General features: G+C 35.5%; 1 protein-coding gene across 3 annotated transcripts in view; it reads right to left on the reverse strand.

The window, feature by feature from the left end:
* Positions 1–462: 462 nt before the first annotated feature.
* Positions 463–13410, reverse strand: part of MTRR (5-methyltetrahydrofolate-homocysteine methyltransferase reductase) — a 33090-nt gene continuing 20142 nt past the window's right edge. For all 3 annotated transcript variants that reach the window (XM_075494047.1, XM_075494048.1, XM_075494049.1), the window contains exons 10-16: positions 12181–12361; positions 10304–10346; positions 9668–9854; positions 7256–7374; positions 5591–5683; positions 5325–5504; positions 463–4343 (exon numbers count right to left, since the gene is read on the reverse strand). In XM_075494047.1, coding sequence (XP_075350162.1) covers positions 4199–4343; positions 5325–5504; positions 5591–5683; positions 7256–7374; positions 9668–9854; positions 10304–10346; positions 12181–12361 — 948 coding nt within the window. In that variant the 3' untranslated portion in view covers positions 463–4198. The remainder of the gene's footprint in view (positions 4344–5324; positions 5505–5590; positions 5684–7255; positions 7375–9667; positions 9855–10303; positions 10347–12180; positions 12362–13410) is intronic.

Here is a 13410-nt window from a genome sequence, read left to right on the forward strand (position 1 = left end):
AAGTTACTCAAACCTATTATTAAAAAACACCTCTGCGTTTTTGGAAAGTTACGAGATTTTCTGTGATATCAGACAGTGCAATAATTGAGGAAATGCATGAGAAAGATGGATCTATGAGGTAATCAGTAGCATGGCACTTGCAGAAACAGCAGCTCAAGTCTCTGTTCATCTCCTTCTTTACTTTGGGCAATTCAGTAGCCTTTCCTTGCCTGGGTTTCCCTTTGTATAAAATGAAGGTAAGTTTATCTAAGAGCTGTGCAGAGTAATAGCTGTTAGGATCGTACATAGCTGACAAGTGCTCAGACAGAATAACAGAAGTAACCAAAGACAGAAAGGGAGTTATGATTCCTAATTACATTACTGATAAGACTTACTAGACTCACTTTCTCTTAAGCTAATACTCTTTTCCCCATTTCTAGTTCCACTGGTACTAGAAATTGGTTCCACTTTACTTTACCAAAGTAAAACTGGAATGCAGTTAAGCCAAGAACTGTGGCCTTGGGGCTTAACTTCCAAAGGAAACAAGCAGACAGCAACACACTACACATTCCCCAGGAGCAATGAAAAATAGGATAAGGCTTATGTATGAAACAGGTTCAACAAGCACAGCACACAACGTGACATTGTTCCTTTGAGGTAAAAAGCGAAGTTAATCAGCCAAGGGGTTTTTTTTGTGTGTTTTCTTTTTTTGTTTGTTTGTTTTAAAGTCTTTTCCTATCCTACTCACAAAATTGGGCAGAACAAAAGCATTTACAGAGGCCAAATCATTTTTACCAAATAAACCAATGTTTGCAGAACCCCTCAAAATGTGTCAGCTCAGTGATCTAAGTTTTCTTAGAACAGAACATTTCATTTTGGGTAAAACACTGTCAGATTCATTTCCAAATCATGGTTGCTGATAACTTGGAATGGTGAAAGAGGGAAAAAGCTATTTCCATATTTTCAAATTGCCTACAAACTCTATGGTTTGCAACACAGCCCCTGCCTTATTCCACAAGCTTATTTTATTTTGAGACTTAATTAAGTTGGGACTTTTACTTCCAGTAACCTCCCCCTGTGCCATTCAACACCTAAGGTGCCATTCAGTAGCTAAGTTCAATCCTTAAATTGACCCACTAGTCACGTTCTGTGATTTTGCCATTTCTCTCATGTGGCCTCATCATTTTTCAGAAGAAACTTCCGAAGATGCTCACTATCTTCAGAGACTGCTAAAAAGTCATATTCATCCTACTTCTACCAATATCCTAGATTTCCTGAAAACTTGGGAGAGAAAGGGGAAGGAAAGGGAGAGGAAATAGAGGTGCAAGAAACATGGAAATACTACTTCTGCTTCCAGGTGCAGTAAAGTCAGATTGAATTTAGAAGCAGCAAACTGAAAAAAAAATGGCATGAGTTTAGTAATTTGAAAAGTAAACCCTCTTTTGAAACTGTGGATTAAAAGAGAAATTGTAACATCAACCCTATTTCACAAATTCAGCATAACATTCAAAAACTGATGAGAAAACAGGCCATAAGGAATGCTTCACCATTAATGCTACTCTGGAACAACAGCTTTAGCATAACAACCAGTCCTTGTTACCAGCATAAAGACTGTAAGCCTCTCAAATATAAGAGGCAGCAACAGCACACAACCTTCACTATTTCTTTTAAATGACAAAGGAATTCTGTAACTAATTTTGGAATTACAAGGAAAAGCACATACATAGTATTTCTCTAATGAAAGAAAACTAAAAGATGTTAAAAAAATCCCCTGCTTAGCTTAAGGAGATATAGTAAAATCCACCCCTGTATGCTTTTCTAAAAGACACACTGAGGAGGAGTCATAAATCAGCACTATCCAATTACACAGAGACACAATTTAATTAAGAAAAACATACAGTTCTTACTGCAAGCCTTCTCCATCTCCATGATTCCTGTATCTCAGAGGTCCTTTCCTCCCTGCCTTTCCTACTGGTTCAGTGTCACTGAATGTGAACGCAAAAAATACTTCCTTCAGGTTACACACGGTGGTGTTTGTTGGGGTTATTTTAGTTTGTTTGAACTTTGGGCTTTGCACCATGCAGTCATAAATTTAAGAGCAAGCTGCAACTATTTTTTGTTGTTCTAAGAGATAATAATAAAGCTCATGCGCTTCACTATGGACTTACCACTACGTTACTAAATAATCCAAGTATTTTAGTTTTGTAGAAAATTGGTAACAGGAGAGGGGAAATGCATGGATACCAGTTGTACATCAGACCCTGTCACATGCAATACACACAGTCAGAAAAGGACATTCAACAGTTAATATCCCAAAAGGTGCTATGCTATTACCTGTAGGATTATTAAAATGGTCATCACAACTTCTGTATTGTGATTTTTAAGTAACACAAAAATGAATACCTGTAAGAGATCTGGGAAAAGCTGCAACTTGCAGTCAGAAAAACATTGTTTTCTCTGTAATCTCCAAGAATTTCCAAGTGGCACTGAAAATCATAAATCCTGAGAACACACATGATATAATAAGTGCTATTTCCAAACAAACTCCAGTTAACAGAAGGTAGTTAATGATTTATCTTTACTATTGTAATACTGGTAGCTTTTTCTTTTATTAATAATTTTTAAAAAAATAAAAAGGTGACTGGCTGATACAAAATGTTGATGCTTATATCACCTTAGTCATTTCCTTTAAAGTTTAAAATTGGAGTACTGTTCAAAAAGAAGCACTTCTTTCCTTCTTACGTGCCAAAGATCAAAAAATGCACTGTTTGCAATTACTGTAAGCCATCTCTCCCTATTTTTGTAGAGACTACTTGAAAGTGATTGATATAACTGCTCTGCTGAAGAATTTCTGCACAAAATTTTAGTTGATCACTTCCAAGGATATTAAAATAATCATTACACAGGTTATATCAAAACCTTAATTCCAGGTACTTCACTAGAATGTTTCTTCTTCAAACACATGATTTTATTCTAACTGATCCTCATATTTTTTCCATATTTTTTCTTGATTTACCTACTGATTAACTAATAATCACTAGACAACCACAAGACTTGGAATAAGTGATGTGGTTCTGATTATGCATAAGGCAAAAAACCCCAAGAATTCTCCCCAGGAAATAAACAATGAATTGTCTAAAATATTCTCTCATATTTTGTGTTTATCTTTAAAGATCTAAGTATGACAAGGAACCAAGAAGACCACATGGACGTTTAGAAGTTAGAAAAAGCAGAGGGAAGAGAGGAGGGATCTGAAGAGAAGCATGAATGACTTACACTTTTACTCTTTCACCTATTTGCACTCCAAATGGCCCTTGTTAGAAAGAAGACCAGATACTTCAATTATTTGCTTTCAACAGCTTGATTTTTGCAGTGGATTGTCATATGTAAGGGCAACTGCTTTCAAAACACCGTATTTTACTATGTCTTCAACTAAAAAAAATTAGTTTAGTAATCTGAGAAAGTATTTACCAAGCAATATTTCTCCAGCAACCAAATTCAACCCAACTGGTGAGTTTGCTCATAAATTAAACCACAAACATTTTAAAGACAGGAATGAAAATAATTTCAAAAGAATTATGCAGGAAAATCTAATAAGGATTAGCTTGGAGTGTAGCAAAACTTTGAGATATGATGTAATGATGGAATGAAAAAGCTAAGTATTTAAAGAAAACTTCAGAACTGAAATTCTGCAGTAACTCTTCTGTGCAACATTCTGAACATTCATTCCTTTTGGCAGTTACTCTCATTGTGCAAGCTGGAAAAATACAAATAGTGTCACAAAGTATCTAGGAAGCGTTCAAATAAATCTTGGCAACTCATTAATGTATTTGAAGATGCATAGATCAGTGTGTAACATATTTACTCTGTAGCTTCTTTATGTACACATTATAGGAAAACATGTATGATGTAATGTAAACATACAATTGTACTTGTACAAGTGCAGAAGTTTTTACTTTCTACATTAAACCAATCTTAAAAGAAGAGAATCAAGGCACTGAGACAGTCCATTATGTAACATTGTTAAAAAACCACACACTTCAAAAGGCAGCCTGGTTTGTTGTCATTTAAAAGGTTTCATATTTCTGCTTGAAAGGTCAATAGAGAAAGTTAAGATTTGGGTGACTACAGACAGCACTTCTGACAATAACTTTTAGTCAAAAGCATATGTGTGAAACGAAATCTTTCGTGTTACAAAGGCAGGGGAAAAGCTAACTATTTAGCTCCAAACATCCTGCAAATATCGTTTTGCTTCTCGAAGCATGGCCAGGATTTTCATTGCTTCCAATCTGTCAACTTCCATTTCCATGCTTAAAATGTCCGCTACAGCATCACTTACACCATCAGCCATGTGCTTCTTATCTCTGGGGGAAAAAAAAAAAAAAAAAAAAAAAAGAAAAAACAACAGAGGAGGAGAATGCATAATAATGTATTTTTCCTTTTATCTATAGCTTCAGAGGTAGGATGATATTGGAAAAGAGGCATTAAAAAAATCCCAAACAAAAATATAGCTTGTATATTGTATGGCAAGATTCTCACTGAGTTTTCATGTAGCTGAGCATTGACAGTAAACAAGGGTTTCTCTCAATCAAACATTACAAAGTTTTCAGCATGCTGTGATTTAGAAGAAAAAACCTTGGAACCCTAGTTGAGCTGTCACAGAATAATTGTTTTCTTTTAGGAAGAATTGGAACTGCTGAAGTATTTTTTATTATTATATCACCATATGGTTCCAACATAAAAAAACAAACAAAAAAACAACCCTCACTTATTAATAATGCTATTTTTAATACAAATAGCTGACATTTATACCTGCAGGAGAACGTATTGACATTGGGCTCTATATTCAAACAGTTTGCCCATTTATCAACAAACTTCCTAAAAGTTTCAAACCTACAGGTAAGTTATCATCCACAAATAAAACTTCCCACTGTAAAATATATTACTATTACAGAGCTTTAGCATTCTGGCCCACCCAAGCCTGGAACACAGCAGAAGACTGCTGCAATCTCACAGCTGTGAAGTTTATCACCACATGTATTCAAATATCTCATTTTCTCAAGAGAAATCTATTAGCTTGAAACCGCCTGCAGCTTAACTGAATGCTAAAAAAGTAAAAGAAATAATAAGTGACTAAAGCAACCAGCGGAACTGTGTGGTCACAAGCTATACTTTCAAGAGTATATTGGAAAAAATGGACATAGTGATGAAATTCTGGCATTCCAGGAAGGCTCTTTTAGCATCATGTTGGTCCTTTCTTTCAGACAGCTCTAAGTCTTTCTAAAGCCTCAAACTTCTGCTAACTCCGTTCTCTTTCTGAGACAGTCCATCTCCACTCTACTCACCCACATACATAGAAGTAACCTCTTTCTTTCAGCAGGACTCTGGCAACTTCCTTAGCATAAAGCCTAATGACATCTTGCACATATTTAGGCGGGGCTACTTCTGCAGTTGAAGAGTCTCTTGAGAAACAAACCTTAAGATGAGTTAACGTGCCATTTTCAAGAAAACATCTGAGCTCATCTCTGGAAGGCAATAAAAACTGTTAGTAGTGGCTCAGAGATAAGCATTCCCTCATGAATACAAAATAAACACTAAATAGTGAACTTGCTTGAACAAATAGTCTCGATCCTGATGCCGACAACCAAAAAACAGCCATGTCTCTCCAAATTCCCAGTCTGTATGATCTTCTCTAAGCTTTTGCCTAAACAGGAAAAAAAAAAAAGTTTCCAATCCTGTTTTATCAAGTGCAGAATCTAAAACATCTATAACCTAATTCTCATTTAAAGTAGTGCTTTAATAAACCTCTGGATTGGCAGAAACGTGAAACGACTTAAGGTAAATCACAGTCAAACCCTCCTCCTTTGATTTTCTTGACTACTCACTTTTGGCCCAGCTCAAAATCAATCAACTTCAAAGGTTTGGGGTTTTTTTTGCCACACTTTCATATCGGAATAGTCAAGACTGACACTTCCAAACATCTCACAAAACAATCGTGACTGCTGAATAAGGAGATCACTACCCTTTATCCTTCATTGGAAGCCCTGTAAAAACACCTGGGAAAACTCAGCACAAAGCAGTTTTAGCATGCTTTCCATTTAGCTGTAGAAACCTGCTAGACTTTATGAATAACAATCTATTTAGTACCACATAATCAGAAGAGTTATTGCATTTTCTTGAAATAATGCTGAAGATATTATTTTAGAGGGGTTTTAGCTGGAACTTTCTAGTTACATTTTGAGACAGAGATTTCATTTATCATTGATCAAATGCTTATGAAATGCTATGAATCCTTTAAAATAAAATGCAAAATACTTCTGAGAGATAAAGATATATTTGGGAGTTAAAATTAAGGAGTAAGGATTGTGCATAATAATTTGGTTAAAGCGGAAGCATGGAGTCAGAAACACCATGTCAAAATTTCACTTTTCTCTCAAATAAAATGGTTTAAAAATAATTGTTACAGGATGCAAGAAACTCCATTATCTTGCTGGAACTAATGAGTCACATAGGAATGATATGTGTTTGTTACCTATAAAAATTGCAACCATTCCCACCCAAATATTCCACACTTCCCGTTCTTCTTTTCCTCCAAATGATCACATTTTTACATATTCTTGGTGATGTGATATCTGTCACTTTTTGAACAAGCAACTCTTTGCTTTGCAAAATTACGCTGCTGGAGTTGGAGGCGAAAAAAAGGGATCTACCTTCCCTCAAATACAAACCACAAAACCCAAGACTACTGCCCAATTGAGGGTTCAGGTGCCAAGCTCCTCATCTTAAACCATCGAAATGTGTAAACACACAGAAATAAGGGAATGTGGGAGAAAACTTGACATTCATCATGCCAAGGCTTTTAATATAGATGCCACTTCTGAAGGAAATGGATTTTGAATACCAAACTCAAGCCAATCAACACTGTTTCTAAAAACTACCAACTTCTTACAAGACTTCCACTAGCAACACACAGATAAAGGATTTAATTTCTTATTACTGTTTCTGCAATTCACCCAATTCTTCATATATCCACTATGGATATTAAATACAGTCAGATGAAAGTGTAAGATTTACTCATTTGAAAACCAAATAAATACACAAGCACTGCTTGTTTAAAATTAATAAGACTGTTTCTAATCAGCATACTGTTATAAAAGTAAAAAGAAGAAAAAAAAAAAAGAAAAAAAAAAGATTAACTGCATTTGTACTCAAAACCTGAGGCTGTATTTTCTTCAACATAAAAAGACTGCTTTCCAAGTAACAACTTGGTACATACCTATGTTGTAAGAAACCAATAAATGGTGAAATTCCTGTTCCTGGACCAACCATCATGAACGGGACAGATGGGTCTGCAGGTAAGTGGAAAGTATTGTTTGGACGAGCAAAAATAGATATCTAAAATGAAATTAGACAGAATACAATTGAAGATATTCTTAAGCAGTGAAAATACCATGAAATTTTTAGAACTTTCAGGATATTTACATATTGTATCTGCCTACATACCCTTCCAAATCCTGAGCTTCAGAGTTTATTTTTAATGCCACACAGACATTTAGAATAAAATTTCACAGAAGTTTCTGAAAAAAACCCACACCATATTTAGAAATTTATTAATCCATCTGGAGGAAAACTAGGGAAAACCACACAAACGTGAGTTTCTGAATATGAAAGTTGACTGCACCATAAATTTGGGGAATACGGTTACAGAATTCATGGAAAGTTTGGTGTTGGTACTCAAAGGGAAGTAAAGCTAGTTTATTGCTATTATAAGCAACTCAACCTTTTTTTACATTGTGGACATCTAAAAATATTCCAGTGGAGGTAAGGATTTGTTTATAGCGAATTGAAGCCTATTGATACTGAGCTTGCTTTCTTAATTTTCATAGAAGTTTTACATGATCTCCAAAAATGCATATGGGTGAGGGGAGGCAGATAACTGCTCAAAGGTCCTGGAAAATGGTTTATATCATTCCACTGATAAACTCTAATTCTGATCTTCACATCTGTGTCTGAAAGGAAGTCTAAATATAATTTTATAGGAGCTTCACAACTATTCTCTGAGGTCTGGCTAACATAATGCACAGAAAATGAGACATGACTATTTTCAATTCTTTAAAAGATTATTCAAGACTCAATAGCAGCTATAGCACAGCTTCATCCATTAAAGTCATAAGCAAACATCCCATTTATTTTGCATATTGAAAGGATTTGAATTTACTTTCAAGTTTAAGGAAGGAGTGAAGCACTAGACCAAGTTATTTAAACTTTGTTCTGTAAACCTGAGTGGTTTAGCACTACTCATTTCTTATAATTTAATTCACTACAGATACAACAACATTAAACAGGATTATTTTTCTGGTTTCATGATGATAAAAAATATTATAATTCTTGCTGGTGGGGGGCAATATTTGTATTTCTGTTATACTTACTACTTCAAACCACACTTGAGTTAGGAGGCTATTTTACCTATTAATGATTCAAAACTGGTCATTCCTTTAAAAAAATACTGCAAATAGTAAACACATTTATACTGTAAAGTGTCTTCAATTAATCTAAGGTATTTTGCGTAAGATCACACTCACCTATTTTGTATTGGTATTCCACATATTTCTGCAATCTACGTGTATTGCTGCACATTTATCTATGCTGAATTCTAGCTTGCACAGCACATGCAAATAGTTCTGAACTTTATTCAGACTCATTTTGTAATAATAGTTTTTTTTTTCCAACTCCACCTCTTTTTCATGTTTGATCTTTAATATACTGCAAATCAATTATATTTTAAATAAAGACCAGATGTGAATACTGGAATAAGATATATGATGCACATATTGATCGGTTTGCCTTTTCAGTTAGTTTAAAAAAATTAAGATAACTTGTATGGGTTTTCCTTCTGTTTTGCCGGACCAACACCTTGAATTATTGGCACAGTTTTCTTGTAACAAAATTCTATGCTTGTTTCCATTTTTTAATCAAATCTAGATTAGACTGGCAAATAGTTCTTTTGTCATATTAATTATATAGTAGGATTCCAAATTTTTAGTAATTAGCTCACACCCAATAACTTTGAGACCTATTAATTACATAGATTCTCTGCTACAAAAGGAAAAGAGGCAAAAAAAAAAAAAAAAAGTACCTTCTCCTAATAATACCCACCATGCCAAACCATCTTTGATGCACATCAGAAATACCACAGATGACTGTCCCCTGTGTCACATTCAATAACTTGGCCTTTGCAAACTGTGCGAGACCTGACAAGAAGCGAGTTTTACAATTTCTCCCCTATTATCTGCCACCCTTTCCTGGAAGTGACCAAGTGCCTCTCTCCCACAACACTAACAGTCATAACCATTTAATTGCACAGTGGTATTTTAGTCCATGAAAACATCCTCCAAGACTCGCTTATGACTACAGTGGGGTGGAAAAGAACTCTGGCCCTTCAGCAATGGGAAGTTTCACAACTCAGGTATCCACAGCTGAAGTGAAATGTAAGTTTAGCAACTTAGCAATGAAGTTCTAGACATGTTACAGAGGGAAGGGTAAACTTACAAGTAGGGTAGAACTGCAAGATGAAGGTGTATACTGCCAAAACACCCACATTACATCAGAGCAGTGAACAAAGAAACCTGCAGTTGTTTCAAACATGCATAAATTTAACTGTTAAGGAGTTTAGATCTAATATTCATACCTTTTCAGTTGAAGAGCTTTCTCCTTTTGTATCCAGAGCGTTTTTGTTGGGGTGCAGTAAAGGTGCAACTAACTTAGCAAGCCACCCTGTACATACTCCTTTTCGTGAGACTGGTCTAGCAGGACAGGCAGGGAACTCCACAATATTAAATACAAAACACAGTTTTCCTGGCTGATGTAAGTTTGAACTGTGAAGACAAAAGTATAAAAAAAAAACCCAAAACCTGAGAGATAGCTGTACAATCTTACAGCAGGTCCATCTGCAGCCCAAACCACCTCATCTGAATCAAGATTCTCAGTGTTCAGCTAACTATGTGATATTTATATATAGTTAGAAAATGTCTTAAGGTCGGACTCAGAGGCCAGTGCCTACAGAAGGGAATCCAAATTCCTACCAGATTCACATGTGTGTGAGCTTGTTCTCGAGAACTCCATCAAAGTCCTGCCAGACGCTCAAAACAATGTTGTTTGAAATAGTCAAACCCTGTGGTTTTTTGCAACAGGGACACAATCACTTTTTCCTCAGGTTTCATCCTTCGTTTCTCTCTTTCTTCCTTAGATTATAACGTACACACAGACATTTGAGAAAAAAGCATACCTAAATTACCAGGGAGATATAATTTGAGTATTTCATTACCTTGACGCTGAATAGGATCTGGCTTGTAATTTAGGAAGATGTTCTGAGGGGAAAAAAAAAAAAAAAAAAAAAAAAAAAAAAAAAAGCATCACTTAGTATTTGATTCACCCCAAATGAAAATGAAAATATCATATAATGAGTGTTTACACTACAACAGATTACAAGCATATTATAATTTAACTGTAATTTTACTCTATTAACATCCAGTGTTTGTGGTTCAGAAATAAGCTATTAAGACTTGAATGGTATTTTGAATGTTTTTCACACTTTGTGGAACATCTGTTAGAGAGCCTATAAAATGAGGCCACAACAGTTAATTTATAGGGTTCTTGGTCAATTAAAAACAACTGTAAGGTGGACAGAAGAGATGCCATTAGCTAGTGGAAAAGGTGAAGCTTGAAATTTAATTTTCCCTACCTTTCATCTAAGAGCTCAAAAGCTCTCAGAATAGGACTCGCTTGATTGAAAGTTTCCTATATATAATGTCCTAGAAGCAGATGTGTCAGTTCAATTTCAAACCACTATGAGTACTTATGCAAACTTTTGAAATCACAGCTAAAAAGCCAACAACAGAGACAGGAGTCTACTGGGCATTTTTTCAATGAGAAACCCACTATATATATCACACACACACATTTATATCTACGTATGTACGTACATATACAGAAAAGGTCAAACTCACTGGTGCCTTCAAAGGAACGACTTGCATGCAGACTGCACGTTTTGGCTGAGGAGAAGGGCATATTAAAAGGAGACACACACATCGCTAAGTGAACACTGCGGTGGGGAATGGTGACAACAGGCGAGCAATACCAGAAAAATTGGGTGCAGCAAATGCCAGAAAACATACAGTGGAATAACAGGGTAACATCAGTTTAACTGCTTTTTAGCTGTTTTTCCACATGTACCACCCTTTTGCAGATGTTCCAACCAGTACATGAACACCCTGACATATTTTAAAGATGCTCTGCTACATAAGAATGTTGCAAGTCAGAGTTAAGAAAAGCTAGTTCAGTGAAATCACTTAAAGACGACACTAAGCCCATTCAGCACATTACTTCCCTGGAGGAACACATTTAAAAAACTTTCAAAATTTCCTTTTATTCATTTCAGTTGCTACAGCACGTTCCATACCACTTTTGAAAAGCTACATGCTTTTGCTTTCACTGTGAAAATTAATGTATTTGTATAAAGTGGAGCAGAGCTTGTATTTATTTTTTTAAATCCCCACAGTGTACTAAGAAGGAGAGATTTGGGGTAGGTGCAGAGAAGATAATTGCAAGAACATAAAAAGCAATCTTTTTGTTTAATATAATGAAACTTATTAAGAAATTGTTTTTTTAATCTGGAAAATAACTGCCACTATTTTCAGATGTATTTGAGATGGTTACAGTTGGAGTCTCATTCCTTCAATGTTTTATATACAGAACCCAGTGAGTGTGTTGGACATTACATAAACACAAATATACTGGGAAAAGGTTCCCATTTTAACAGGTAGAAGTGCAAGAGAAGAACATGTAGGCAGGGAAATCAGGAGTTGTAAAAACATGTCTCTTTTAATTGTAAGCAGTTGATGAACTGTTTCTTAAAGACCCTAATCCTGCAAACACCTTACGCTTATTTTTTTTATGCACAGGAGCAATCCAGGGTCAACTGAAGCATAAGTATGTACCTAAGTGTTTGCAGAATGAAGGTCAAAGACTACAAACTGGAGAACAGTTTGTTCCCCAACAAGAATTTTAGTTTGATCACTATGGATACTATAGTATTTCTAAAGCTGTTAACTGAACAGTTATTCCCCTTTCTTGGGAAACTGAACATTTAGTTTGATGCGTTTTCAGAAACCAAATCTAATTAAATCTAAATCAGTTACTTACCAATTAGCAGGTTAAGTGAAGGCTTGCAGCTTGGAAAAGCATGAAGTAAATCCAGCAAGCAAACATTAGAATCTCTAATAAAGCGTGTGTAATCAGAGGCTCCTTGTCTGCTGCAAAGCTCTTGAAGCCTCCGTTTTTCTCCCGCATCACTGGTACATTCTACAAGAGCTCGCAAAAATGCCTGCAGGGAAGAAAATGAAAGTGAAGTGTAAAAACACTTGTCCATTTGGAAAATGGTCACAAATCTGGGAAAAACTTGGGATGCCTGAGGACAGAAAGCAGTCACCTGACAGGTTAATGGAGAATACAATTTCTTTCCCAATGCACACTTTCATCTACTATGAAAAATTCACCTTTTTTTTTTTTTTTTTGACTGCTCCTCTAGTGTCTGGGACAAGCTAGCAGGTCAGAAAATCCTACTTAGCCTGCGCGGGGGAGAGAGAAATAAACAGGCACAACCCATTCCCTGAAAAATCCCAAATTTATGAAAGGCTTTCTTATTTATGTATTTCCACTTTAGTTAAGTAAACAGCTCCATAACACAAATTAATTCAAGACAAAACACTATTTGCTAAGTTACAGAAGCCAGGAAAGGAATAATAAAAAGTCTTAGAAGATGTATCACTGTAAATAAAGTATGGTATTTAATGAGTCATGTAAACGTCGCTGTGGTGTTTTATTCCATACTTTATGCCTACATAATGGTATTGCAAGCTTTTCTTAAGGGAAAATTAAATTGAGCATTGTAAGATAAAGTAAAAGTCAGATGTAAATGGTTACAAGTTTTTTTCCAAAAGCAAGGTGGAAATAGACACAGTCCATAAAAGAAAAGTGATCCAAAACACCCAGTGCAATCAGACGACATATTCTACGCAAAAGAATACTTGGAAAGTAATTTTAGTGTGCTCGAACACTGAGCTTCCAGACAATAGTTTTGAGTACGGAGTTACATAAAGCACATTCTACACTGAACAGGTAATAAAGCAGATAGGTTACAAAAACTGGCTTGGGCGATATTCCCGAGCCAGCACTCTCTGCCTACTCTTATTGTTGAGACAAAGTTTCAAAATTGTTAAATGCAGTTTTGAAAAGGTTGAAACAATTGGAAGATTCTCTTCTCTTCTGCTGCAAAATCCACTAAATTGAGTGAAAAGGTCCTTCCAGAAACTGATTTCCCTCAAAGACCCAACCAACGCAACTGTTTAGCTTCATCCTTCATACAAATTTATC

The sequence above is a fragment of the Mycteria americana genome, chromosome 2 (genome assembly GCF_035582795.1).
Source record: "Mycteria americana isolate JAX WOST 10 ecotype Jacksonville Zoo and Gardens chromosome 2, USCA_MyAme_1.0, whole genome shotgun sequence".
Lineage (NCBI taxonomy): Eukaryota > Metazoa > Chordata > Aves > Ciconiiformes > Ciconiidae > Mycteria > Mycteria americana.